The sequence below is a fragment of the Uloborus diversus genome, chromosome 6 (assembly GCF_026930045.1).
Source record: "Uloborus diversus isolate 005 chromosome 6, Udiv.v.3.1, whole genome shotgun sequence".
Lineage (NCBI taxonomy): Eukaryota > Metazoa > Arthropoda > Arachnida > Araneae > Uloboridae > Uloborus > Uloborus diversus.
This window is the reverse complement of record NC_072736.1, coordinates 136,789,768-136,815,882: the sequence shown is the minus strand read 5'-3', so window position 1 is coordinate 136,815,882 and position 26,115 is coordinate 136,789,768. Positions and strand designations below refer to the sequence as shown.

Sequence of the window (26,115 nt, the reverse complement as noted above, 5' to 3'; positions counted from 1 at the left end):
TGCTGAGGGGAGGATGGCGGAATAGCAAATAAACTTCTTTCACATCATCCCCCTGTTGATGTAGATAGATAGTGGGTAAAGATCTACTGATGAGTTTCCCCACATGTTACTGTTCCGAATTTAAGGATTCAATCTCCGGATGGTGCGTTTCCATTTCTGGAGCAATCGTTTAAACTCAGTGGGAGCGTAGAATATGTTATGCTATCATTTTCAAAGTCCCAGCCTGAGAAGATAAGTTATTTTGAAAATTCTTAAGACTGAGATGCTATGTTCAAAATTCGCCTCAATATCTGTGAAAGTGAGCAACTGCTCGCCTTCACTTTTTTTTTCTTTTGCCCCTTTTCAATACAAGTTAGGATGTTTAACTATAAATGGAAAATGTATTGTTTAATCAGGGCTTGATTTACATGGGTGACGCAGGAGTTCCGTTCCTGCAGTGCTTTTCACATTTAGGCAAATATTTACAAGTTATGATTTTAAACTATAGATGGAAAATGTAGTGTTAATGAGGGCTTGATTTACATGAATGACGCAGGAGTTCAGTTCCTGCTGTTCTTTTAACATTTAGGCAAATATTGACATATTTGACGAGAATTCAGACTTTTTAAGTCTGAAAATATGATTTGATAACAATAGGGCTCCTGCGCCCTGCACTCCTGTTGTAAATGCAAAGTTAAATTCTACTTCAAAAAGAAAGTGCAACAATGTATTGAAGGAGAAACAACTAAAGTAAAAAAAGCAAAAAGAACATAATTTAAAAAATTGTTTTTTTTTCTTTCATTTTTTTGAAATGCAAAATAATTTTTAACTTCGTAGCTTTAGTCTAGACAGAAATAAGCTGCCACAACATGTATAGAAAATGATTAGTTTAATTGCTTTAATTATGAGTGTAAGTCATATAAAAGAGTAATTGTTCATCCACACATTAAGTCTAGGTCAAAAAAGAAAATGCATTGCGTAAAATAATTGGAAATGCAACAGTAAAGGGAGAGAGAAACATACACTGTTAGGTGGGATGAAAATATTATTTTGGAGAAGGAGCGTCTATTAATCAGGCGTGTACAAACAACTTCGTTTTCCAAGTTAAACACATTGATACAAACAGCCGTAAAAACCAGTAAAAACGATTTTTCTCAACCGAGTTTGAAGCTGAAAGCAACGAAATGTAATTGCACAGATTTGCCAAGATGTTGGCAAACATGGCGATCAACTTTGTGAGGACATTCTTTTAAAAAAGCTTCGGCTAGCAGCCAAAAGAAAAAAAAACAAACTTTATAGCATTGTAAATACAATTTGTATTTCAAGAGAATGATAGATTTATGATCGGATTTACAAGATACTTTCGAAAATAAAATCTTATTCCCGTTTACGAGATTACTTCTCATTTATCAAAAAAATCAAGTTCAAAATTTATTGCCGATTCTCGAGAAAAATGTCGCAAAAAAAGAAAAAAAAGTTTTGTCACTTAGGGCATAGCTTCTAATTCACGCAACATCATCCAAAAAAGCCGTAGAGATGTGTTTAAATAACAGAAACAAGGAATCATCAGTGAGCGACACATAATTCCAGAAAAATCCACTACGAAGAAAGAGTACTAGGGGATGACAGGGGGTAGGTAGAAGCAGGGGAAAAGGAACAGAAAAAATACCGCCTCAAAATTGGGGAGTCGAAAATCCTGTTACGGTAGTTAATGATTCAACACCTTCCAGCCACAACCATTCATTTTGTTTCCCAGGCTTTTTCCATCCTTCGAAACGGATTCAATCACGTGGGTATGGGGGAAAAGAGGGGAGAAGTTGTTATAAAGAGAAAATACCACGTGGTATGCCTAGATCTCCCTCTCCTCCTATTGGCTAGAACGTCTAACGTGCGAGTAACAACAAGAGAAGAAAAAAAAAATGTGAAAGGGGCCGACCAAGTGCCGCAAAATAACAACTAAGCTCGAATAATGGCAACATTTTCGTTTTTCCTCTCTCTCTCCCTTCCAATCTTTGTCATGTTCGGTGAAGAAAAAAAAAAAAAAAGAGAATGAGGATGTAGAGGAACATTTGTGAAAACCAGCATCATGAATGTTATGGCCTTGACATGAAGATCTAACTACACAGAACGGGCTTAAAACAGACATTGTTTTAAAAACAATTGACGGGTATTATCTAACGAGCGCAGCAAGCATTGTTACCAATGAAAAACCTCACGTCATTGCAATTACATGCAGAAAACAAATGTTTTAGCATGATGTGCCTAATATTCATTACTTATTTGGTATTAGCAATTTATCGAAAGGAATTTTTGAATTATTTTACACCAATTACAATTCGCATGCCACCAATATCAGTGTTTCCCTTATTTCAATTACAACTATCAACACGCACCAACACATTGACATGATATTTGTCTCAAGTTGCTTGAGCTGCTTTTGTATTTGTTCAAAGTATTGTTTGAAACAAATCTGAATTTGCACAGGAGCTCCTGCACTTTTCTCAATTCTATTCAATTTTAATATTTAATCGAAATTAAAGATATTTTCGCGCAAAAATAAGTTCTTGGGGCTATTGGGATCCTACACTTCTTTTAGTAAAAATTAAGCCCTGGTTTCAGAAAAAATTAATCAGCGCCTAGAATGAACGCACTGAATTGATTAGTTGATCAATTCAGTGCACTCAATCATAAATTTTTTTGCTAAAAAAATTGATTCGAGACCAATTCTTGTTGTTTTTTGGCATGGATACACAACCAAGAATGTTCACCCAGAGGAGGAGGTTATAAGAGACAAACAAAATTCAGTACATATTAACCCCGGCAATATGGCTTAAAACCACCCTAAGGTTCTCTACGGACCAGTGTTCAAAATTATAATTGATATATTGAATTTAATTCACGGCGTTATGATGGCGCCTAGTGTGAGTTTCTAGGAGTCAAAAACGAACAACTAGGTGGCATTTGAAATGAATCCAGTATATATGTATCCAAGTAACATTTTTTAAATTAAAGTCACTGCCGATATGCACTACTGCATGCTACTTACTGCTGAAAGCATATTGATAAAACATACCAAAACTAGGAGTCTGCGTACCAAATTTCAACTTTCTAGGACTTACCGCTCTTGAGTTATACGACATACGCACGTACAGACGTCACGATAAAATTCGCTGTAATTAACTCGGGAATCGTCATTTAGGATATTTCGCGTGTCTATATATTCTTAGGCACTTATCCACGTGTGGTCGAGTCGAAAAAAAAAAAAAAAAAAAAACTCAATATTCATTCGGGGGTGAGTAAAATGGAAATTAAGGTCGATTTTTGAGTGAAATTTTTTTCGCGAATACAATACTTGATTTTTTGTCAAAGGAAGTTAAAAAAAAAAAAAAAGATTAAGAGAAAATAATTGATTGTATTTAAAAAAAACCTTTTGCAAATTTATCCTTCTGACTAATCCCAGGTCTTAATCACAATGAGTCAGGAAAGAAAAGCTTCAATGTGATACAAAACTTAGGCGTCAAATGTGGCACTTAGGGTTGGAAATCTAGGCGTTCATACAAAATGCAACTGACGTCTGCTTATTTCTAACACCGCTACGGAGGCAAGATTGAGCCTGATTCAAAAGGTTTTCATAGTTGAAAAACACAACAAATGGCAATGAAAATAATTTACCATTTTATCGAACGAACACAAAACCAAAATGAATATAAATCAAATCGAAGCCAATTTTGACTTATCAGAGCGCAATGTACATCATCTCTAAGCTGCCTGGTCAAGCTTAGCCTAAATAAACATTGATTGCAGTAAAACTTGGTTTAACTCTATAACCTTGTTTCGCTTGCTTGAATTGTGTTGTTTATTTATTGTTTTCTTGCCTAACATGGTTAAGTAACAATGAGGATGGTTACGAACTGTTACACATGATTGAAATCGAGATGAGATGCTTTGGTGCACATTGTAGATTGAACAAGAAGCTACTTAATCACCAACTTGCTTTTTGAATATTTGAAAATCGTTGCAAAAAAGATAGTGCTTATTTTGATGAATACAAAAATTAAAAAGTATGATTCAACTTACTCGAGGCCAAGAACGAAAACGGCAGTTCAAGAATCAGCAGTGGCGGATTTACACTTAAAAGCCAGTGGCATTGCATTTTTAGAGGCCCTGCGCAGTTTTATGTTCTTCTGGGGGCCAATAACAATTAGTGATATTTTTATAAAGAAGAAAATATTTTTTGGAAGATATCTTATATTTTTAATTAATCAGTGAAATGATAATGTCGCTTGTGTGCGTTAATGTAACTAAAATATTGGTTCATTCCACAGAAAAGGAGATAGTTTGTCCCGCACGTGACAGCATACATTTTTCATTAAAAATGATATTTTAATGCGGTTATGAGCAAAATTTTGTTGATTAAGAAGTCAAACATATGTATGATTGCTGAAGCAAAAATTTTCGTTCAACCTTTGAATTGAATACATGATCTGTCACGTGCGGGACTCCCTTCAGGCTCGGACCCGGGCCAACAGGTGTCCCTTCTCCCTCTCTGTGTACGCCCGTCTGGAAGGGATTGAATTTATCGATTGCACGTTTTGGATATTATATAATGCAATAAAGATAATTACCTCAAAATGATACTTTCGAAAATAAGTGAAATCAATTACTTATTTCAAAACAAACACTAGTAATAAGAGGTAAGAGAGCTATCAAAAGAAAATATAAGAATGTAGACTTAAGTTCATTCCTGACATCAAAACGTTTGAATTAACAAAATGTCACTTCTTACTGCCTCTCTTACAGGAAAATTCGTACATTTTCAAAATAGTAGTTAACAAAAAAGGGAAGGAAAAAAAGACATATTTTGGTGTCTCTAAAATTATGATGCCCACTGCCCCGGGTCCATAGACCTGCAGGACTGTGTGTTAACCAGGCCCTGGTCTGTAGGCGATAAGAGAAAAAAAAAAATAGATACTTCAAGGAATACAAAATAAACTGTTTCAAACAATGTTGCCTCATGTATAACATTTTGAATTAATGTATTTATTGGAGGAAAAAACGTTGCTTCTTTTTTTTTTTTTTTTTTTTTTTTTTTTACGGGGGAGGGGAGGACAATGATGAAACTGATGTCGAAAAAACCAAAATTATACATCACAATGAAGTAGACAAATGAAGCTGGTGGCGAGTTTTTTCTTTTAGTAACAAACTAGATTGAGAACAAATTACTACATACAGGGAGAGAAAAATTACACCCGTGACTATTCCTTAGAATTATTCATAAATAATACCCACCGTAAAACAGGTTAATAGAAAAAAAAAGTGCACAGCAGAGAGGAAAAAAGCAGCTAATTCTAGACGACTTTCACCTAATCTGTAGAATACTGGGGGGGGGGGGGATGGCCAAGAAAAGAAAAACCTGTTTGAAAAGAGTCTAGATTCATTTAGAAGGCGTTGCACAAACAGCATTACTGAAAGGGGAAAATAAGTAGGGGGCACAAATTGTCTGACGGTGGGCATCGAAGATTAAACCTAAATCGTGACCTAGGCCAGAGTTGAAAAAACACCATACAAAGATATATATATATATATATATATAAATACCAGATAATAATATAAAAAAAAATCCCAATGCGAAGTGCAGAGAACAAGCTATTAAATAGCAAATCTGGAATTATGGAGCTAAGTCGACCTCTGAAGATGAGAGGGGGTCGGCTAACAGCTTCCCCCTCCCCCTCCTCGCGTCACGGCGAGATTTTACGAGGCGGGCGAGAGATAACGAATCCAACTCACGAAGCGAGCCATCAGTTCCGCTCGACCGAACCTCAGCCTCCCCTCCTCATCGAATGAGTTAATGACACGTCGGGCCGCCACTTCTTGGAGCTATACCCCCTCCCCCCACTCTCACCGTGGGGTAGTTTCCACAAGAACGGTTCTTGCCAGCCCCCCTCGCCCAATAGTCTCTCTGCTGAGGGCGAGGGAGCCGTTAAAAATTGTCTTTTCCCGCTAACAACTTCCTTTTCCTCGGATTGGTCTAATGAGGATCAAGAGGTGGCAATGCCGCAAATTGAAGAATAGATCGAGAAGCAAAGGTATAAAAGGAGAGATTACAGGAGGAATGGTTTTGGGTGTGACTTTTCCTTTTTTGGCCATGTTCGTCAGGTGTAAAAACAGGGGGGGGGGTAATGGGTGAAATACGCCCCCCCCCCCAGTTCACTCAAGTAGTATAAAGCATTATATGAATAAAAAACAAATACTTTAGAAATTTAGAAGTTTTTTGGGAGATGCATAAAATTAAATAAATCGGCCCCTTTTTTGAACAATCCTCCACCTGCGATATGATCTGACAACTATTTTCTTTACAAATTATATCGGGAAGAGATTTCCCAGGTAAATTATTCTGAAATCCATCTAAGAAACCCTTTGGGATGAAACTAAGCACAACAAAACAAACGCTTATTCCTAAATACGCGTTTCATATTCTCTTAAGTTAAAGCAAAAATCAGTGTATAAAAATTATTTACAAATTACGTACTCTCAGTGGCACAGCAGAGGTTGGTTTTAGGGGTAACACCATCCCAAGAAGGCATTGGGTTTAACATTATTGCTAATCCTACAACAATAGCTTATACACATGTAAGGATCGTTTTAATAATAATTTTTAAAAAACCTTCCAGGGGGTAATTTTGGCAGAGTTAGTTATTGCTATTGAAATTGCGTACTATAGACCTATGATCACGAGACAAATAAATTTCATATTTAGTTTTGATGATTAATAAACGCATTTATGAATGGTATAGTTCAACTCACGGTCGACATTCGTGTTCGGACAAATCCGATTGAAAGCCAGTTGAAATCAAGAGAAATCTAAGTTGCTAAAATCAAGACTAATCGAAACAAGTTTTTCTCATGGAACAACGTTGCTTGTTAACAGTTTTCCAAGCAGCGTGTTTATAAATAACTGATCTTTGTAGTTTGCTAAAAGCCAACGATAATGATGGAGTTTTCTACCAATTTCAAAAAAAAAAAAAAAAAACTGACAGAAAAATAATCCCATTGAAAAAGTGTCTTCGAAATTTTCACATGAGAAAAAAAAAAGTTGGGGCCCTTCGCTTAAAATAATTAATAATTGATTTATACTTGAGCACCTAGTGTAGCTGAAAATCTTTCTCCTGAACAAAATATTCATTAATTATACCGAGCAGATTTCACTCAGAAAAGTCGCCACTTCAAGCCTTCCCCCCCCTCCCAACTACATGCATGAAGACTACTACTCATCCACTGCATTTAGCAAAACATCTGTCCTATATCATTCATCATAGGAAGGTAAGTACAAATGGGGAAATATTCATCATCGTTACTACCAGAAGCCAGCGCTTGTGTGTGTGAACAGGATTCGAGACCTCCCCCTCCCCTTCTAGAATCTTCCCCTCCGCGCCAGAAGATGGGCGTGACGAAACCTTCAAGACCCTGTCAGGGGGGCACCTCCGAATCCTCCGAATCACCCTTGTGTCAGGGACCCTTACCAAGAACCCCCTGAGTGTGGAAGAGGAGATATTCATCCTCTCACCATGGGAAGATATACAAAAGGGAACCCAGCTTTAATGGGGGGTAGAAGGTAAGGGAAACCCACAAAAGCAGTCCTTGGTTTCACTGCGGGAAGTAGGGATCAGGATTTGAATGTCCATCCATTCTCACGCACAATGCGATCTTGCAGATTTGGTACCATGAAAACCCAAGCAGGTGGCATCGGTATTTACCGGGATAAAAGGCATGTCTTTTTTCTACCATCATGTATAACATCTCTCCAGAGAGTCTACTACACACCCCCGCCAATTTCTATTGTTCGACTTCAAATTCTTTTTTACACGTACTCTAGAATTATTCCGCTTTAAAATGTGGGCGTGTCTCAGAAACGGCTACATGCTGCGCAACAGATTACAAGAGTCCAAAGAAGAGAATATATGCCTTTTTGTTGGAAATGGCAAAGAGAAAAAAATATTATGGAGCAGGTTAAATGATTTTAGATGCTGCGATGAAATTCTAAACGAAAGTTTTGGTGGGAGACGTCAAAACGTGTGGGTTTTTTCTAACAAGTTTTTAAACGAAGGATCGGATAAAACATCTGTAAACTACTCTCGGTTAGAGATTAATGTAATCCAGTTCATTCACATGAGAGAGCAAATGCTTGCGTTTTCAGTCATCTTCTGAAAATTCGCCAGCCATAAATCCAGAATCTTCTAAATAAAATCGTACCAGAGGTAGGTACAAAAGTAAAAACCAACAACAACACTCAAAAGTCAAAAGTCTATCCAATATGTTATAGGTTGGGAAAACTGTTGAAAATTCAAAGCTATACTGAACTACTAAGAAGCAAATTTTTAAATCATGAGAGTCAATCCAAAATTCAGCAGTATAACAGCACACGAATTTAGTGTACAAAAATTTGGTTTTCAAATTCTCACACAAAGATTTATTCAATAACTCAATGTTGTGACTAGTGACAAATCAGGAGTGCCCACCTGGAGGGGGCGGAGGTCATGGCGCATACTGCGCCATTGTAATTTTTAGGGGGGTTTTTTGAGGGGTATTTTTTTTTTTCACTTTTAGGGATGGCTCTTGCTTTTGGGGGAGTCTTCGCGATATTTACAGGGTGCGCCCTTGCTCTTGAGGGTGGGCACCCCTTAAGAAATGAAAATAGAACGATTCTGGACGGTGAATACTCTGTTAGCACAGTAATTTATTGCACACATTTAAAATCCTACTAAATGTATCGAGACTTCATCAGAATATAGAATTTCTAGCTATGATTTATCTTCGACGAAATTTTTTAAAGCGAAGTGCTCTCAAAGAATCAAAACATGATTGAAAAAATGATTCCATACAATAAAAAACTATTGTATGCAAACCTTGAATAAACTAGTCGTTCTTTACAGAATTATTCCAAAATTGAGTAACGATAAAATGCCTTAAAAAAGACAAAAAACATTGAATTCAACAAAGCAATTAGAACCTGAATTAAAAACAAGTAAAGTTTGAAAGAAGACACAGAGACAATATTCCACTTTTGCAATGGAAAAGAAGTAGAAGCTACACTAAGAGCACACAAAGATTGAAAAGGGGAAAAAAAGAAAAATACACCGAAATTTATTAATTTCCGACTTACCTCAGCAGCCAGAAGGGTTTTAGCACGCATGTTCAGGAGGGCTGTGGCCATGTCCTGGAACAAACAGGTTGGATTTCTTAAACATGAGGATAGTCACAGGACAGGCTCAAAGAATAGCGCATAGTCAGATTTAGGCTTACTAAGAAAAAGCCACAAGATTACGCGTTAACAGGGGCTGTTTTACTAAAAAAAGCCACAATGAAACGCGTAAACAGCAATTTTAAGTATAAAAAAACAGCGACTATTTTCAGAAAAACCATCAATGTTAAATGTAAACAACAGCGAGTTTTACTGAAAAAAAACCATCAATATTAAGCATTAACAACAGCGACTTAAGTCCTTTGTCCTACAAGATTTTTGTACATTAACATTTATGTAAACAAGTCGTGACTGAATATTAGAAATCAGTTGACACCCTATTGCGCATTTGATTGAGTATATTTGATTGTGATTCACTGGAATGGCTAAATTGGCAATTATAAGTATGTAGACTGAAATGCCAAGTTAGGACATACCAATATATTTTCCAAGAGACTATTTTTGCTAATAAGAACATAAGTCCCTTTTCTTAAACGATCATGTAGACCGAAATACCAACTTTGGACATACCAACATATTTTCTGAACGACTATTCTTGCTTAGAAAGAACAAAAATCCCTTAGCTTAAGATATCATTTGTCCTTCCTCCTTATAATTTTATTCTAACTGTATGTTTGTTAATAACGTATCAAGTTAGTTTAAGAATCTGAAGTCTTTCATAAAAAGCGACTTTCACAAGTCTCAAATAGAATACAAATATATTAGAGTTATGTTCCAAAAAGTCGGCCAAAATAATAATAATAACAAATACAAGACAAAATTAAATTTTGTAAAAGTGCCTTTGAGCTTATGAGCATGAGGTACGTTTTCTGCAAGGGTTTTCGGTGTTAGTTACAAATGGCAAAACTATTTTTATTTCATTTTATGTATTTCTCATGTAATTTTATTTATTAACCTATTTATTTTTATTTATTTATTTATTTTTGCACGTAGATAAATTTTTGATGCATCTAGTTAAATTAGTTACAGAAACACAAACCAAAAAAAATATCACAGTTCAACTTTTTAATTAGTTTTTGCATTCACAATTGGCAAAGAATTCTCTAATTTTGCTGCTAAAATTGTCCAATGAATCTTCGTGGCAACATTCCAAACTGATGAGGTCCTGACAGGTGTGCTATCGTTAAATTTGTTGTAAGGAAGGAAAACGATTCACAATATTTGCCCAAGATGTTTCCCAACCATGATTAACAATCCTTCATCAAGACAATACTCCCAGGACTGAAATAAATGACACCAAGAAGCAGCATTGTAATGCATGGTTACAGTGTTATCTCCACAGATAGTTTGACAAGATGACATTCTCTAATAGACAGATAAGAGTATCAAGAAATTATCCGTAAAAAATGTTTAACCATGCGTACTCTGTCACCAAGATAATATCCCAAGAGTTGATTAACTTTTCATGCACGGATTATTATGATAACAGCACAAACATCTTTAAAAGTACTCCTGTGAGTAAGTGGCTTGAAGGTCAGTGTCAATCATTGCGAAAGAATGAAGAAAAATGGTAACATCTTGCAGACGTGCAAAAAAGACAATAAATTCTTCAGTAGCCAAATTGAGAGCCAAGAAAAGGAAAATCTTGTTTTGTTGCGTTCTTTGCTTCACATCATTTACTTACACGCCAATTTCGCACAACATGACATGCAATTTTAATATGCGGAATTACAAATTGCACAAAATACTGGCATTAAAAGGGATTTTGTGATGGCCTTTTCTTAATTTTTTACAAGGGAAGAAGTTTTAACACAATTATTACAATTTGTTTAACTGACCATTACAGTTCGTATGATGTACTAGAAACTAGTAAAATGGGGAGCTAATAAGAACTGCAAACTGTGTCAATAAGGTCATATCGAAAGACTGGTCTACGATTAACAAATCAACTGCAAAAAGGACTTTGTTGCAAGGATTGTTGTTGCTGTCGGTATTGTCCAAGAAATGCCGGGTGTTTTGGCTAACACGCGCAGCTGGAACTCAAGCAGCACTATTGGTGGTCACTCTTTTTAGCATTTTCTGTGACTTTGAATTCTTGAAATTTCTGTAAATTTAACGCATTTCAAAAACTTGATTTTTTTTGTAGCGTTTTTAGTAGTTTCAGAAATTAGGGACCTTTAAGAAATACACATTTATTTGGTCTATCACCAATAACTTGAGATTGAGAGCAACTGGAGATGGACCATGCTAGTTTGTACTTCTAATGAGCTCTGATATCAACATCTACCAACAGTTTTGAAACACCATAACATCAGTAAAATAATCAATACAACTACCAATACCGGCTTTTGACACCAATCACAACCAACATAGCAACCAACCGAGAGAGAGAGAAAAAAAAGCTAAACGCATTGCGTGGAAATGAAAGAGCACAAATAAAGAAACAGCCCTGCCGAACTATCCGAACTCGCCAGCCACCCCGAGTAATAACCGGCACGGACTGCCCACCGGTCATTAGCGGCGGGGGTGCACCTACGCTCATCTTCGCAGATTGAGTAGAGTACCATCCGGGGCACAAAACGCGACCATCAGTATAAATGGCGTTCCGCTCCGCGGCCAATTCAACACATCGATGCCGGCCATTCTTCACCGGGGGAACCTTTTTTTTTATTTATTATTTTATGTTTTTGTTTCCAACATGCTCGTGATGCATGGGCGGCGGAACAGACGATTGCCACAGTTCACTGGGCCGCAAAAGAATCCACCCCCCCCCCTTGTCTGGGTGTGGCCAAGCGGATCATGTTGCTGATGCGGTGGGGAGATGGTTAATATTCTGCTCAATCTCCTGGCTTTTATTTTAACTAACAAACGGTAACATGTGTAGCATGCGTGAGTCAGCTGCAGATTAGAAAGCAGCCACCGGCAACACCGCCCCCCCCCCCTCCCCATCCTAATGTTTCATTACTTTTTATGAGACAGTAGATTTAATTTATTAACCGCAGAAGATGTCGTGCAATAGATAACTCGAATTATCTCTTAATAAATAGGCAACAATTTAACGAGATACCAGCACTTTTCGTGAAATGTTAAAAGTACGCAGTCTATGCGGGGCCCGATTAAGATATCGAGGGGCCCTAGGCCGAATACTTATTTAGGGCCACCTGCATTCAAACTTTATAACTTAGCCATTGATTGCAACAATTTTAGACATAGATTAAAGTAATTTCAGTCATTTGGGGGCCCCTAGGTCACGGCCTAGTTGGCCTATTCAGTAATCAGGCCCTGAGTCTATGTCACTAGTGCAACCGCATTTATTTTCTGGGGGGGGGGGGGTCTGACTTGGGTATAAACTATGTACCGTATTAGGATTGGCAATGTATGTTAAAATCAAAGTCCCCCCTTTCCCCCAATGAAAATCTGAGGAAAAATAAACTTCTAATTCATGAAGGTAATTTTGTTAAATCTGTGACAAATGTCCCCAAGGTTCAAACTTTATTTTATAAAGAATTTTATCCGGAAATGCATTCAGAATCATCACCAATTTCCTCCGCTGTGATACTGTAATTGATATCGAAGTTTACACGGTGGGAGGGGGGGGGGCATTTAATGAATAGCAATGAAGGAAATAAGGTCAATAACAATTTATATAGATATATATATATATTGTAAACATAGTCAATCTAATAAAGAGCTGTTAATAGATGTAATAAAATCAACGTTTTAAAAATTACTAAGAAATTGCGTAAAAAGTCAAACTATGTAATTTTTAAGAGTCACTTTTTATTTTGTAGTTATTGTACATTTATAAAAAACTAGTAATAACTTTTTCTTTAATATTTGCCAACATTACGTATAGCTGGGAAAATATTGAACGAAAGCACTTTATTCAAGTAATTCAGCGTTAATGGAATTAGAAGCGAACATAGAAGGGGAAGTGGGAGAAGCAAAAAAAAATAATAATTCGAAATATTTTTCAGCGGATGTGTTTTCCATTCAATGCAAACAAAAAGGAGAGAAGTAATATCTAACATTAAAAAGTCACCCGAATCGAATATCTCAGTACCCCCCCCCCCCCCTAACTTTAAGCACACATATCGAGATCAAGCCAAAGAAGGGAGCTCACAGCATTCAAAACAAGACAAACACCATCTCAGATAACCGTTTAAACAAACAAGGCACTCGGCAATAACGATCGATAACGAAGAAGCTTTTTCCTTTTAAAAATTACTGATATCTGCAATTTAAGTGTTAAGGAAATGCCTTCCGCCCCGCCAGCAGTATCGACAGCGCCAAACGATTCAAATTCATAAATCAAACTCGCCCCCCTACGCAGCCACCCCCCGCTCCACACGCACAGACGAAATAGGAAAAGTCAATTGGAAATCAGGATTGCGAATATAAAAGAGAGAGCGAAGGAGAGAGGGGTTATCAGAAAGTTAGAGAAAGCAATTAATTGCCGCCGCATCCGTGCTAGCTGCGGGGGTGACGCAAGGGAGGGAAGCTCCATAAGGGAAGAGCCGAATGCCATAATCCAAAGCCTTCCTTTGCTATTAGCCATGGTCGGCGTACTCTTTATCTCCAAGGCTGCTCTGCTAATTACAATTAAACTTTGGTTTCCCTTTGTAATCAGGCAGCGGGCCTCTTCTGGAGGGGGTGGGCGCTCCCGATTTCCCTCCCCCTCTCCCCTCCGCGAGGGGGAGGGAGGAGCCTCCTTCCGAAGTTCAGACGTCGACGAGGACGATGATGATGATGAGAAGTGTTTGGAAGCAATCTTAACCCACTTCGGTAAATAAAACAAGGCGAAGCAGTCTTCGAAGGGCGCGAGGACAAATTGAGGATGGGAAGCCCCAGCAGGAAAAAGATTCAGCTCACTTTTCCATAGCTAACATGAAAATTATCACAATTCGTGACCATTTTGAGGTAACCAAAAATGTTTTTAAGAACAATTTTGTCTTGGATACATGTTGTTTTAATTTAAAGATCACATTCACGTGGCCCGATTAAGATATTAGGTCAAAGAGCAAACACTTTTTCGGGACCCCCTTGTAGGCAAAACTTACAATTTTAGCCATTGGCTGAAACATTTCTAGCCTTCTCCTAAATTGCGGGGCCCTAGGCCAAAGCCTAGTTTCAAGGGCAGTATATCTGGCCAAGAACCGCAAAGTGAATAGAGAAGACAAAAAGGAAAAAAACAAAGTCGCACAGAAAAGGCAGAACAAAAAAAGAGGCATAATTGCTCCCCCCTAAACAATTTTTAACAAGTAACCCTAAACGATTTTTAACAATTAATTCCCCAACATAGAATGGAGCTATGGAGCGGGGAGGGGGGGGGGCGGTAAGAAAAAAAAATCTTATTAATAAAACTGAAAGGCTTTTTTTTCTCTTAATATGAGCGGCAGCCCCCCTGCCCCCCCCCCGTCTTATGGTACATAATTTATTGACATTCCTGTTATAATATCACATGTTTGATTATTATTTTTTTTATAGGACATATAAGGTCTTGTAAACGTTCATTATTTATGCTTTCATGTATATGCTATCATATCATATCAAGAACCCCGATATGAATTATAAGCACGCAGGGTTAGCAAATGCGAAAAATAAGACTGGAAAAACAAAAGTAAGAAAAATGTTAAGGTGTAGAAGACCAGAAAAAACTTCAGAGCGAAAACAAAAAGTCGGCTGCGTTAAATGGACACGGAAAACAAAATAACGCTTAGTCCAATTCGTCAAATATGAAATAGTTAAGAAGCATCAAAATACAAAAAGAGAAAGAGAGAGATAAGAATAAGAAGATTTAATGAAAATAAATTTTTTCCAGCTTTCCTCTGGAAGTCATCTTATCTAGAAGTAGTCTGATTGTACTGTACTAATTTTCAATTTTCCTTTTTCAGATTTTTTTTTCTTAGTTACACACATAGGCAAGAATTAACATCAAGTGATAGCCTTTTATTCTTCATCAATTTCCATTAATTATTTTTACATTTCAGTAATTCGTTTTGTACAACTTCGCACTCCTACGTTTTAAATGTCAAAAGGGAAAAATATATGCATAAAAGATTGGCACAACATTCAACCTCTATAAATCAGCAGAAATTCATCGTGGTTGCCATTCCGAACTTAATAATAAAACAGACGAGATAGGAGCGCGCCTCAGAGACAGGAGGCAGCACGACATCTGGGATGAAGGGGGAGGTTAAAAAAGGTCACCGCTGCACTTCTTATAACTTCATCAGTGTCAACAATGGTGCTACTTAGCTGTTTAATCCCGAACGAAGGGTGACGCATGCGTGGAATTTCATCAGGGGGCACCATAACTTAATGATGGTGTCTTCCCCATTCTCAAAAGGAAATCAATGCACTCAGGTGGTTGCGTTCCCGCGAGGGACCAGGCACAAATTCGTAGGATCTACCTTCATATCCGCCAAACAATGAGCTAGCTAACGTTCGTCAGATGTTGGTGGATTAAAACGATGAAATATTTTTTTCACTGATAATAATTTAAAAAACAAGTTTCTGGAGAAAAATTAACGCAGTAATGTAATTCCAAGTCTCCATCACTTGCAACCTTGCAAGCCTGAAGAACACAATGTTCTTCAGCAGAAACTACATAACATGCACATTCAACAGAAATTTAAAAAAAAAAGTATTTTGAAGCTAAGCTCAAAAAACTTCATTAAATTCTTCAATTCTCTTTTCTTTAAATCTGCTATTCTCTGGCACAGATAGAATTTTTCCTGGGGTTGAGTGTCATGACACTCCTGGTTCGCGTATTAACACACTACAGTTTAAAGTATGTTTAATGTTCGGGGGGGGGGAGTTACCTCCAAACCCTTCCCCTCACTGCACACCTGATGTTAGTATCTTTATTTCTTCTTCGAAGTTAGTTTTCATTTTTAAAATGGGATCTCTGCCGCAACCTTTTCATGCACTCTATTGGTTCCACATAATTTAACACGCCCTGATGTTGCTAATCACTTAGTGACGCTGTCAATTATTACCTCATTTAAAATTGCAGTCAACTCGATAACGCGAAGCCTTATAACTCGAATATTCCTCTATCTTTAATGGTTTTTAATTAGTCCTAACACCTGAGAAGGCCGTGGGAACTTCCCATAAATTGAACTTTTTCAACAACTCGAAGGTTTTTTGGCCTGTCCCTAGGACTTCAAGTTTTCGAGAGTTGAAAATCCCCACAAACATGATTTGTTGATTATGCTAAGGTGTTATAACACGGGAAATGCAAGTACTCGGTTGAAGCAGTAACCATAACGATAACATATTGAACAGAAGCATTTTGTTGCCGGTTAATATCCGAGCTTCAGAAAATGACGTAATCCGTATTTAGTCCGGAAATCCTAATTGAGCTTTGCGATGACGTAACAGAAAAGCTCTCTGACCGTCAAACATTTGAGTATAAGAGCTCTTTATATAAAGCAAATAAATGCAGAGAAGTTACATGCGATGGTTCTTATTTGGTAACTGTTTTGATAATACGCCAAGTGCAACTTGGTGCCTTTGATATAAAACATGTTAGTCATCTGAATTAAGATTTTAAAGCTCTTTCACAAAGAGTAAATAAGGTATGTCTTATTGTCATTATTATCAAATCTTAATCAATCCACTTTTTTGATATCCGAAGGGGAAACCACAGTAAACAGTTTCCAGGTGAGGATGGAGTGTCAATAATTTCCAAATTTAGAGCATACTAAGATTTTCTCTTTAAGCTGATTTTGCATATTAGAAGGCACTAAATACTATGACAAAAACTTCTGAGGACTACAGCATCTCGCACTTCTTTTCTTCGAAATGAAGCCATGACTATGTGCTAAATGCCAATTACGTTGTCGATGTCTGCATCAGGATTTCAACTGATATAGGAGAATTTGGTCAGTCCGTAAAGCAGACGGACAGGAGCTCAGGAGAGATCAAAAAGAAAAACAGCGCCGACGGGAGACACAATAGAAACCGTTTTTCTGGGAAACCTTCATGACACAACAAAAATTTCAACAAACAACCAACCGACGCCATCTTCTAAATCCGCCAGGAAACCCAAGCAACTCCAGTCTTTTTTTTTTCCTGGGAAAACTGTCTATCTCGACTACTTCTATCCTGAAACTTCCGAATTCCCAACGGCATTTCGGGAACACTGGAGTGTCTGGAGATTTGGAGGAGGAGGAGGGATAAGGAGAGCAAGGATGGTGGGATAGAGAGAAAACAGCGCGAAAAACTAGAATGTGCTCTTCGCAATCAATGCCCCCAATACTTTATTCGCGGTGAAAAGCACGAGATTTTTTTTTTTTTATTATTATTATTATTTTGCCGTTCTCACAATAGAATTCTTGGAAGGACGGAACAAGAACTGAAACTTTCTCTTCATGAAGTTAAGTACAGAGATGAAAATATTTCTATGTTCACTTGAAAGCAGAGCCTGATTTACCACTAAGCGAGTGAGGCCTGGCCTAGGGGCGCACGAAAATTATAGGCTATATAGAAAATTACAGCAAAATATGGCTTTTATTTGTTGATTATTATGTTTAAAATCACCAGTCATGTAAAACATGTACGAAATATTAATGTGACTTGTAACATCAGATCACTTTTTGCTACCTAGTATTTCGCTAAGGTACTTGACACTTATCAATATACCCTAACCTATTAGTTGTATAGTGAAATCTCGTTACAACGAACTTCAAAGAAATGTATACTTTGTTCGTTGTAACGGGAATTTCGTTTGTACTGGAATCCAAATAATGTAATGGAAAATAAATCGAGACTACTGAATATGTATTACGTTGTAACGGACATTTCGTTGTATCGGTATTCGTTGTAACGGTAGTTCACTATATATGCAATCAGAAAAGAAGTGCATGGTTGCAACTCAACTGCACTTTCTTTGATTGTACTATTCAAGAGGGCCTCTACAACTGTGTCCAGTTCTACAGTTAAAACATTCTAAATCGGGGCTGACTTGGGAAAAAAAAATGATGATAAGTCTGATAGTATCTATGATTGTCATTTAACTGCCTTAAAAAAAAAAAAATAAAAATAAAAATAAAAAAAACTAATTAGAAATTAGCTGTCTGAACTGGAGACATCGGGAGCAGAAAAGGAGACGAGAATGGTTTGAAGATGTTAGATTAAGAGTTTTTGGTTTCCTTTCTGTTGTAAGCAATAAGATTCAGCATATAAAAACTTGCTCGTAACAGATTTCACGTGTATTGTGCATTTTTACACGTCGCTTTATTTATTTTTTTTTACCCGATGAACACAGGCATCCGAATAATAAAAAAATACAAGTTAGTTCAAACTTAACACACACCCATACAACAACGGCAAACTGTTTTCCTTGCATTGCCACTACGGTGGTAAAGAAACAACATTTACAGAATTCTGTTGCTTTTAATGATGATTCATATTTAAAAACTAAAAGTTAATGCCCCTCGAAAAGGAACAATGGCTCTAGAACCTTCCTAGTACAAGATACGAAGATTAGTGTTTTTCTAGGATTTTCGAAGTAGCTTGAATCTCAACTATAAAATTAAGGTGCAGGAGAAAAATGAAAAAATGAGATTAAGATACGATTAAATTGCATTTGACTGCGATTATTAGTTAAGTAAGTAACTGATTTTGTTCCGAAATGGCTCCTACTAGAGCAGTGCACTTCCTTTGTGAAAATATTTTTAAATAGTTTAGAGTAAATATATTTTGTAACTCAGCACTACCCAATCTACGCATCGTGGACCACATGCAAACTTATAAGCAAACTTTTTTTTTTCCATTTTCCAGATCTTTTTCTTCACATTTATAATATACAACAGCAAGAAACACAATATACTCGGTGATGGCTCTCTCCTTTTTTTACCCTTGAAGTCAGGGGTGTTCATTTCCCATCTTGCTAACTCTACGTGAAGGTAGATACATGGGATATACTTAGTGATGGGCAAAATCGAAAACTTTTGACAATCGAGTACTTTTGATAATCAAATGATTGACAATCAAGATCGTTTCAAATCGAGAACTCGAGCTGGGATAATGGAAAACTCTAGATATGATTACCGAGAACTTGAGATGATCCGATAATCGAATTCTCGAATGGTCTTGAATAATCAAGTGATTCGATTGTGCCCATCATTAGTTATACATCTTCTATAGTATTTGTTTAAATCTAAAAATGAGACATTGCATTTAAACTGATGAATATTGAAGTGTAGAACTTATACTGGGCCTTTTCAAAGCTAATGCGTGAAAATGATTTAATTGAAAATCCTTAACTGCATAAAATTTTTAAAGTTGTTAGGAAGTTTCTACAATCAAAACTAATTACAGTACAAAAAATAATTGTGTGGTGATGATTAATGAAGGTCATTATAAAGCTTAATTGCTGCAACACAAATATTAAAACAAAGAAAACTTCAATATGCGGCATAAAATCTTTACCTATGAGTAACGAGTAAGTGTTTTATGAAACACTCCCCACGCAAAAAAGATACAAAGAAAGTACGCAAAGGGAGGGTGAGAACGAGAAATTTACAAAAAAAAAAAAAAAAAATTAAGAACGGGGGGGAGGGGTGAACTAACGGATCTTCCACCATGGGCGGCAGGGTCACAAATAAAAAAAAACATATAAAAAAAGCGCCAGAGAAGCATATTGGGCGCCAAGTCTCATCCATACATTCAACTACGGTAAGGTAAGTGCAATGCGGAGGGGGAAAATAGGGGGGGGAGATAAAAAAAAAGGAAAAGAAAAAATAATCCACTTAGGGGGGTGGGGCAAGGAGGATGAAAAGTGTAAGAGGCTACTTACGTGTCTGTCTTCGGAGCTATGAGCTACAGACGATCGATCCAGCGTTTCCATGACGACCGCAACAATGCACACACACGGAGGAGGAAGAAAAAATCCACGCGCGCAGGGTGGGAGATTCGGGAGAAGAGGAGGAGGAGGAAAAAAAGGAGAGAAAAGAGAAAGTTAGTGGTTATCTGAAAAGCGGATGTTCGTCTTACTCTTACCCACTGCAATCTCGGGGAACTTCGGGAATAAGATGGAAAGGGAATGTTGAGAAAGCTGGTAGAGATAGGTGCTCTACCCCTCTCTCTCTATCGTTCTTTTTTTAGATTATTTTACTTCTCTTTCAAGCGAGGCTGTCGAGGGAATGCTTCACTATTTATCCCTCCTGACAATGAAAAATCCCTAACGCCAGCAACATCTTCTCAATTTCCTTTTATTTATTTATTTCATTTTATTTTTTAATTTCGAATTCTGACTGAAGTGTATATTTAAGAGATATACACAATTTCAGCTATAAAAACATTACACAGGGGGACATTGAAAGCACGTAAAAACGGTAAAAGAATGACCATTGGTTTTAGAAAAATTAAAACTAGACACCTCTAGTTTGGGTTTCCCAAAACAATTCGTAAATGAACACTTTTAATAAATTCGACATTTAAAAAAAATTGTGTTTGTAATTTTGTACGTCAGCAGCAAGCAATTCTTCATTTTTAGTCGACATTTCTAAACCTCAGACACATCTTTTCACTGCAGTTTATAATATATTAGCCACAATTATATTTTGAAAAATTTGAAAGGCAGTAATCAGTGCGAAACTTTGTAAATTGACCCACAATATTTAGATAGTTAAATTGCAATGAAATTACATTTAGGGACTGTTTACTTGAAATTTAATAAAATATATTTGCATTTCGGTCTAATAGCTATCGCTTAGTACGGCATTTTTTTTTTCCCAATTACTAGTAATTAACTTCAAGAAAAGTTACGTTAAAATACTAACTTAATGGTGTGACACGTGAAGTGGTTGTTTCTACATTAGACACTTGCCTTTAATGGATTTTCAATGCATTTCATTCCAAATTTTGAATATTCATTTAAAATTTCTAATTCCCCCTCCCATTTAAATTTTTTATCTGATTTTAAAAATACATTTTTATTTATTTATTTTAAGAGTACGAAAACGAGCAATAAATTAAAGAACAATAATTTTAAAATCTCATTATTTTTTCAAAAAACACTTGAGGATTTCGAGAAAAAAAAGGGGCAGTTAAAAATAATTACCACTTGAAATCAAGTAGGAAAACCATACAATCGTATCACGATTAATTTTCATCACTATTACATTTTACTTTTCTTTAAACAAACTCCCAACAATATCTGGTTTTTCCAACATTGCCACATTTAGCGCCTCCTAATTCCGAAAGCGAAACGCGTTATTAACTTCAACTGTCACGGAAAAGTATTTGCTCGACGCGTCTTTAAATTCCTGCTGACGTAGGTGAAGATGAGAAGTGAAAAGATGGGTCAACCCTCGCAAGCACCCATTGGGAAGAAAAGCGGAAGCTTACAAAATAAATTGTTCTTCACTGCACCCAGAAATGACAATCGAAGGAGCGATATTTCTTGCCAAATGGCAGAAAAGGGAACGGCGGGAAAGACATTTTTTAAAAGGATTTATTCTGCTGAAGAAAATATTGCTGTCGTTTTGAAGAAATATTGTGTTGGGTGCTAAAGATAACGATTATTTGGGGACGAGTCTTTTAACTGTTAAAATATTTGCAGTGAGTAACTGTAACACGAACATAATGATACAATGCATAAAAGTGAACATGAATTAAAAAACATACATAAATATAAATAGTTTCCAAAAAAAAAATCAAGTATTCAATAAAACAAAATTAACATTTTACACATAAAACAGTCAAACTTGCTCGCAACGACCATTAACCAATTTGATAACCTAATTCGGGTTAAGTGAAGTAATAAGGGCAGATATGCAGTGTGTCATACCACTAAATTAAAAATATTAGCAATGGAAATTGCAAACATTGTTTAGAAGTGTATTATTATTTTACAAATTGGATTAAAACTAAGTAAAATGTTTAATAAAACGTTACAAATAGTCTTTTAAGTAAAAGCAAGCACAAAGCTAGATTATTTTTTAAAAGGGGGAAAAAATCTATCCAAAATTTCAACCCAGATGATAATGAATGTGCGATGGATGACAATAGTGATGTTGCGTTGAATGACGCAACGCAATCAGCGCAGAACTAACTGCAAATAAAATGGAAACTCATTACAGTCGGTACTGTTAATTAAAAAATAATCATACTGGATTATGAATGGAAAACGATAATAATGAACGCTGTTTCAATCTGGAATTATTATTACTCCCTTCCCCTACGCTGAAAGAAAATTATGTTTTACTATTAGTAGCTTATATACTACAAAAGAAATGGCTGTTATTTCTCTAATGTAGAAATCGTTATGAGAAAATTTGACTGCATTCAACTCAGAAAAAATCTAAACACTAACAAAATTATTAATCATAAGTGTACATAAATATATAAACAATAATCATGTCGGGTGAACAGTCGAACAACAAAAGATACCATTTAAGCAATTAATTAACACCAAACCTTTTAACATTGCCGAAATATAGAGTAATAAATACAGTTTCACTGAAAGTTTGCGAAATTGACCTTTGAAAAAAAATATAATTTTGCTTAAAATATTAAAACATTTTTTTTCTTTTTTCACATTTTTAAAGCGTGAATAACAGGCAGAAAACTTTTATTTCTAGATTCCTAACATTAAGACATCATATTAGGCCATCATTTATTGACGGGCACGGGAGTGACCTAGAGAGCAAGATACCAAGGGCACGAAGTTGAAAAAAACTTAAATATCACAAAATCTTTAATTAAAATCAGTTAGTTAATCAAAAAGGTTAAAATCCAATGCCCACGTTGGGGGACGAAAACGTAATTATATATTACTTTTAAGCGTAAACATCATCGCATCAGATATTCTACTTTCAAGGTAGATGGGTGAAGAAAATTCTTCACGCTTGAAACTTCGCCCAAAAATAAGATTTTTGCTCAAATTTTCCTGAAACTGTTGAATCTTATTCAAAGAATTATTATGTGGGGCAATTTAAGTAATATCATATATTATTCAGCCATAAATAGGTTTGATATGCCTAATCAATGCCAGTTGCATAACGTCTCACGTAGAGAGAAAATTAGTAAATAAGGGTAAGTGAAATTTTATTAATTCTTAGTTTCTTAAAAACCCAGTAAAATATCTTTGAATAACATCAAAATTTAACGGGGCAGAAAAGTCTCGCAAAAATTTCCCTTGAACCTGATTTGGAACATTAACAGGAATAGAGCGGGAAGAGTAAACTAAAGCCCCAGATTGTAGCTTAAGTAGCGACACGTCCGCCATCTTGGGGCTAAACGATGCTTTCCTCTACGTCTGCTACTGTGAAGTAGCGTGTTTTGCTTCTTGAATGTGGTGTTTCTTGATTGTGAAATAACATGTAGTTAATAAGTAACAACAATCAAGAAGAAAAACACGCTACTTCACCATAGCAGACATAGAGGAAAGCATCGTTTAGCCCCAAGATGGCGGACGTGTCGCTATTTAAGCTACGATCTGGGGCTTTAGAGAAAACAACCTGCTTCAATCAAGTTAACCGAGAGCCTTGTTACACATGACAACAGAAAAAACAACAGTTAAAAATATGACATTTTGTGCTATTATTATTATACAGACTAGATACTCTGTTAGTATTATTAATAGAGTGCTTTATTACCCAATTGCGGTTGAGAATGTGTTGGGCTCGATTCTGCGGTTTTAACCGCTTGGCATTCGTTGAGCCAGGTGCGCACAGAGAAAACTAAGGAAAAAGGAAATAAGCAATTGTCAGTTCATGTTTTTCTTTTGTAGCCTCCGTTACATACAGTAGCGTAACTAGGGGTTGGCAGGAGTGGCTTTCGCCAGGGGCGCAGCAGCCAGGGGAGGCGGCATTTCGACTGATTAAGAAAAAAAAATCAAGGTTTTTTTTTTTTTTTTTTGATCATAGAATTTGAAAAATGCTAAAAAATTAAAAAAAAAAAAAAAACTCGCAAGAAAAAGAACTATAAAGGGTGTGTATATATATATACATACATAACATATACTGAGAAGGAACCATTGGGAATCACTGAAAACAATTCTCAAAATGAAAAATAAGAAAAAAAAATTACAATGCTGCCTCTTATTTGTCAAATCAATAAATCAAAATGTTCCAAAAAAAAAAAAAAAAATTTTTTTTTGGAGATCACAATGACTTCTGGTGACTTCCCATGTGGGCGACTCTGGGGGAGGGGCGCAATTTCTTTTGTTCGCCACGGGCGCTAGACTCCATAATTACGCTACTGGTTACATACGAGGAGAAATAAATCTCCCATGTTTTTTGTTTTTGTTTTTTTAATCCCAACAACCTTCTCACCCGCAATATGAATTATTTAAACCAGAAAAAAAAAATTCAAACTCTTTAGTTTGGCTCCGATAACTTGAACTCTGATGAACGAGGGATAATACGACTATATTCCTTAAAATTGGGTTTCAAACGCTAGGTTGCTTCACTAGTAACGTCTGCAAAGGTCATGGGCCTTGTGCCAGAGTTTGTTTTTTCTCCCCAAAACGAAATGAATGTTCTCAAGATTGGGTGCTTTGTTATCGGAGTCATACTTTTCTGTTTAAATGACTTTCAAGCATCTACCATATGCAAAAACCTTTCACCTGATTTTTTTTCTTACGTGACGAATAGATTGATTTAAGAGAGCAGTAATATTGACTAGTAAGAGCATTTACAAAACTTCCTTGTACAATAAATTAGCTGAAAAGTAATTGTTTGTGATAGGTGCTTTGGAATGTCAACTCATTAATTGATCTAACATTTGCAGCATGATCTTAAATAGTTAAAAAATTTTGGGCCGTCTTTAGGTGAAATAAGAATCCTAAGCTGCAGCTCAAACTGGAACAAATTCAAATGAATAGAAAATGCGCAAGCCTTGATCATTGATAAAAACAGCAATTACTTTTCCACAAAAATATAATATTTTTACTCCAGTAGTCGAAAACTTAAAGAGAGGTTTTATTTACTCTTAAATTATCAATACAATGAAAAAAAAAAAAAAAAATACAAGACGATGCAATGACAAAGTGCGCGACATATTCAAATGAGCGATAAAACGAGCCACGATGTAACGAGGGGTTGCTGCATTTTGAAAATAATAAAATAAAATGTAATCAATGTTTGAAATAAATCATTCTTCATAAAAAACTGACTTGGAAAAGAAGGTGTTTATTTAAGTCCAAATAACTAAACAGTTACGGGTAGGAAAAATCCAATCGATCTCAGGACGTGAAAATAATAAGGGGCAGTTCATAAAAATGATGTCAAGCTTTGAGGGGGGGAAGAGGGTTCAAAAATGTGACAATTTGTGACAAGGAGGGTAAAGGTAACAAGAAGGTGACATCAAGCATTTTAAAAAATATATGTTTTTGAAAAATAGCGTGACATATGACAAGAGGAGGGAGGGAGGTAAGGTGAAATGTGACTTTGTGACGGAGTAGAGAGGTGGTGGGGGGGGGGTCAAAATGCTGGAAGAAAGTGTGACATCATTTATGGACAGCCCCTAAGCAATGCTTTACTGCACAAAAAAAAAAAAAAAAAACTGCTAAGTAGTATTCCATTGCCAAATACCAGTAAAAAAAATGAAGACAAGGGCAGGTACAATTTCATTTCTAGCTATGAGTACCCCACCCCTTCGAAAAAGAGCAAGGTTAACTAAAAATACGTGCAACCCCCGAAAGTGGGGCCACTAAAAATACAGGCGAGATTCAAATCGGATTAATGGGGCGCCGCGCGCTTCGCTCATTAATCTCCAATAAGTGGGCCATTAAGGGGCCCGATAATTAGTCCCGGCGGAGGAATACAGTCACGTGACTTCATCCACCCCGCAGGCATAATGGCGGCAAATTATAAGCCTCGCACCGAGATTAAATTTTCCCCTCCGTTTTCCCTGGTCGCTTTTTGTATGTTTGTTCTCTTGCCGCCTAGGTGAGGGATCGTCGCCGAAATACACCAGGA

At 36.4% G+C, this 26,115-nt stretch overlaps 1 protein-coding gene across 6 annotated transcripts in view; it reads right to left on the bottom strand.

Annotated features, from left to right (window-relative positions):
* The window catches only part of LOC129225076 (transducin-like enhancer protein 4), a 246,657-nt gene that overhangs the window by 40,188 nt on the left and 180,354 nt on the right, over positions 1 to 26,115 (bottom strand). For 3 of the 6 annotated variants that reach the window (XM_054859625.1, XM_054859627.1, XM_054859626.1), the window contains exons 8-10: positions 23,791 to 23,874; positions 19,986 to 20,008; positions 9,140 to 9,193 (exon numbers count right to left, since the gene is read on the bottom strand). In XM_054859625.1, the coding sequence (XP_054715600.1) occupies positions 9,140 to 9,193; positions 19,986 to 20,008; positions 23,791 to 23,874 (161 nt within the window). The remainder of the gene's footprint in view (positions 1 to 9,139; positions 9,194 to 19,985; positions 20,009 to 23,790; positions 23,875 to 26,115) is intronic. The other 3 variants (XM_054859628.1, XM_054859629.1, XM_054859630.1) reach the window with 3 other exon arrangements.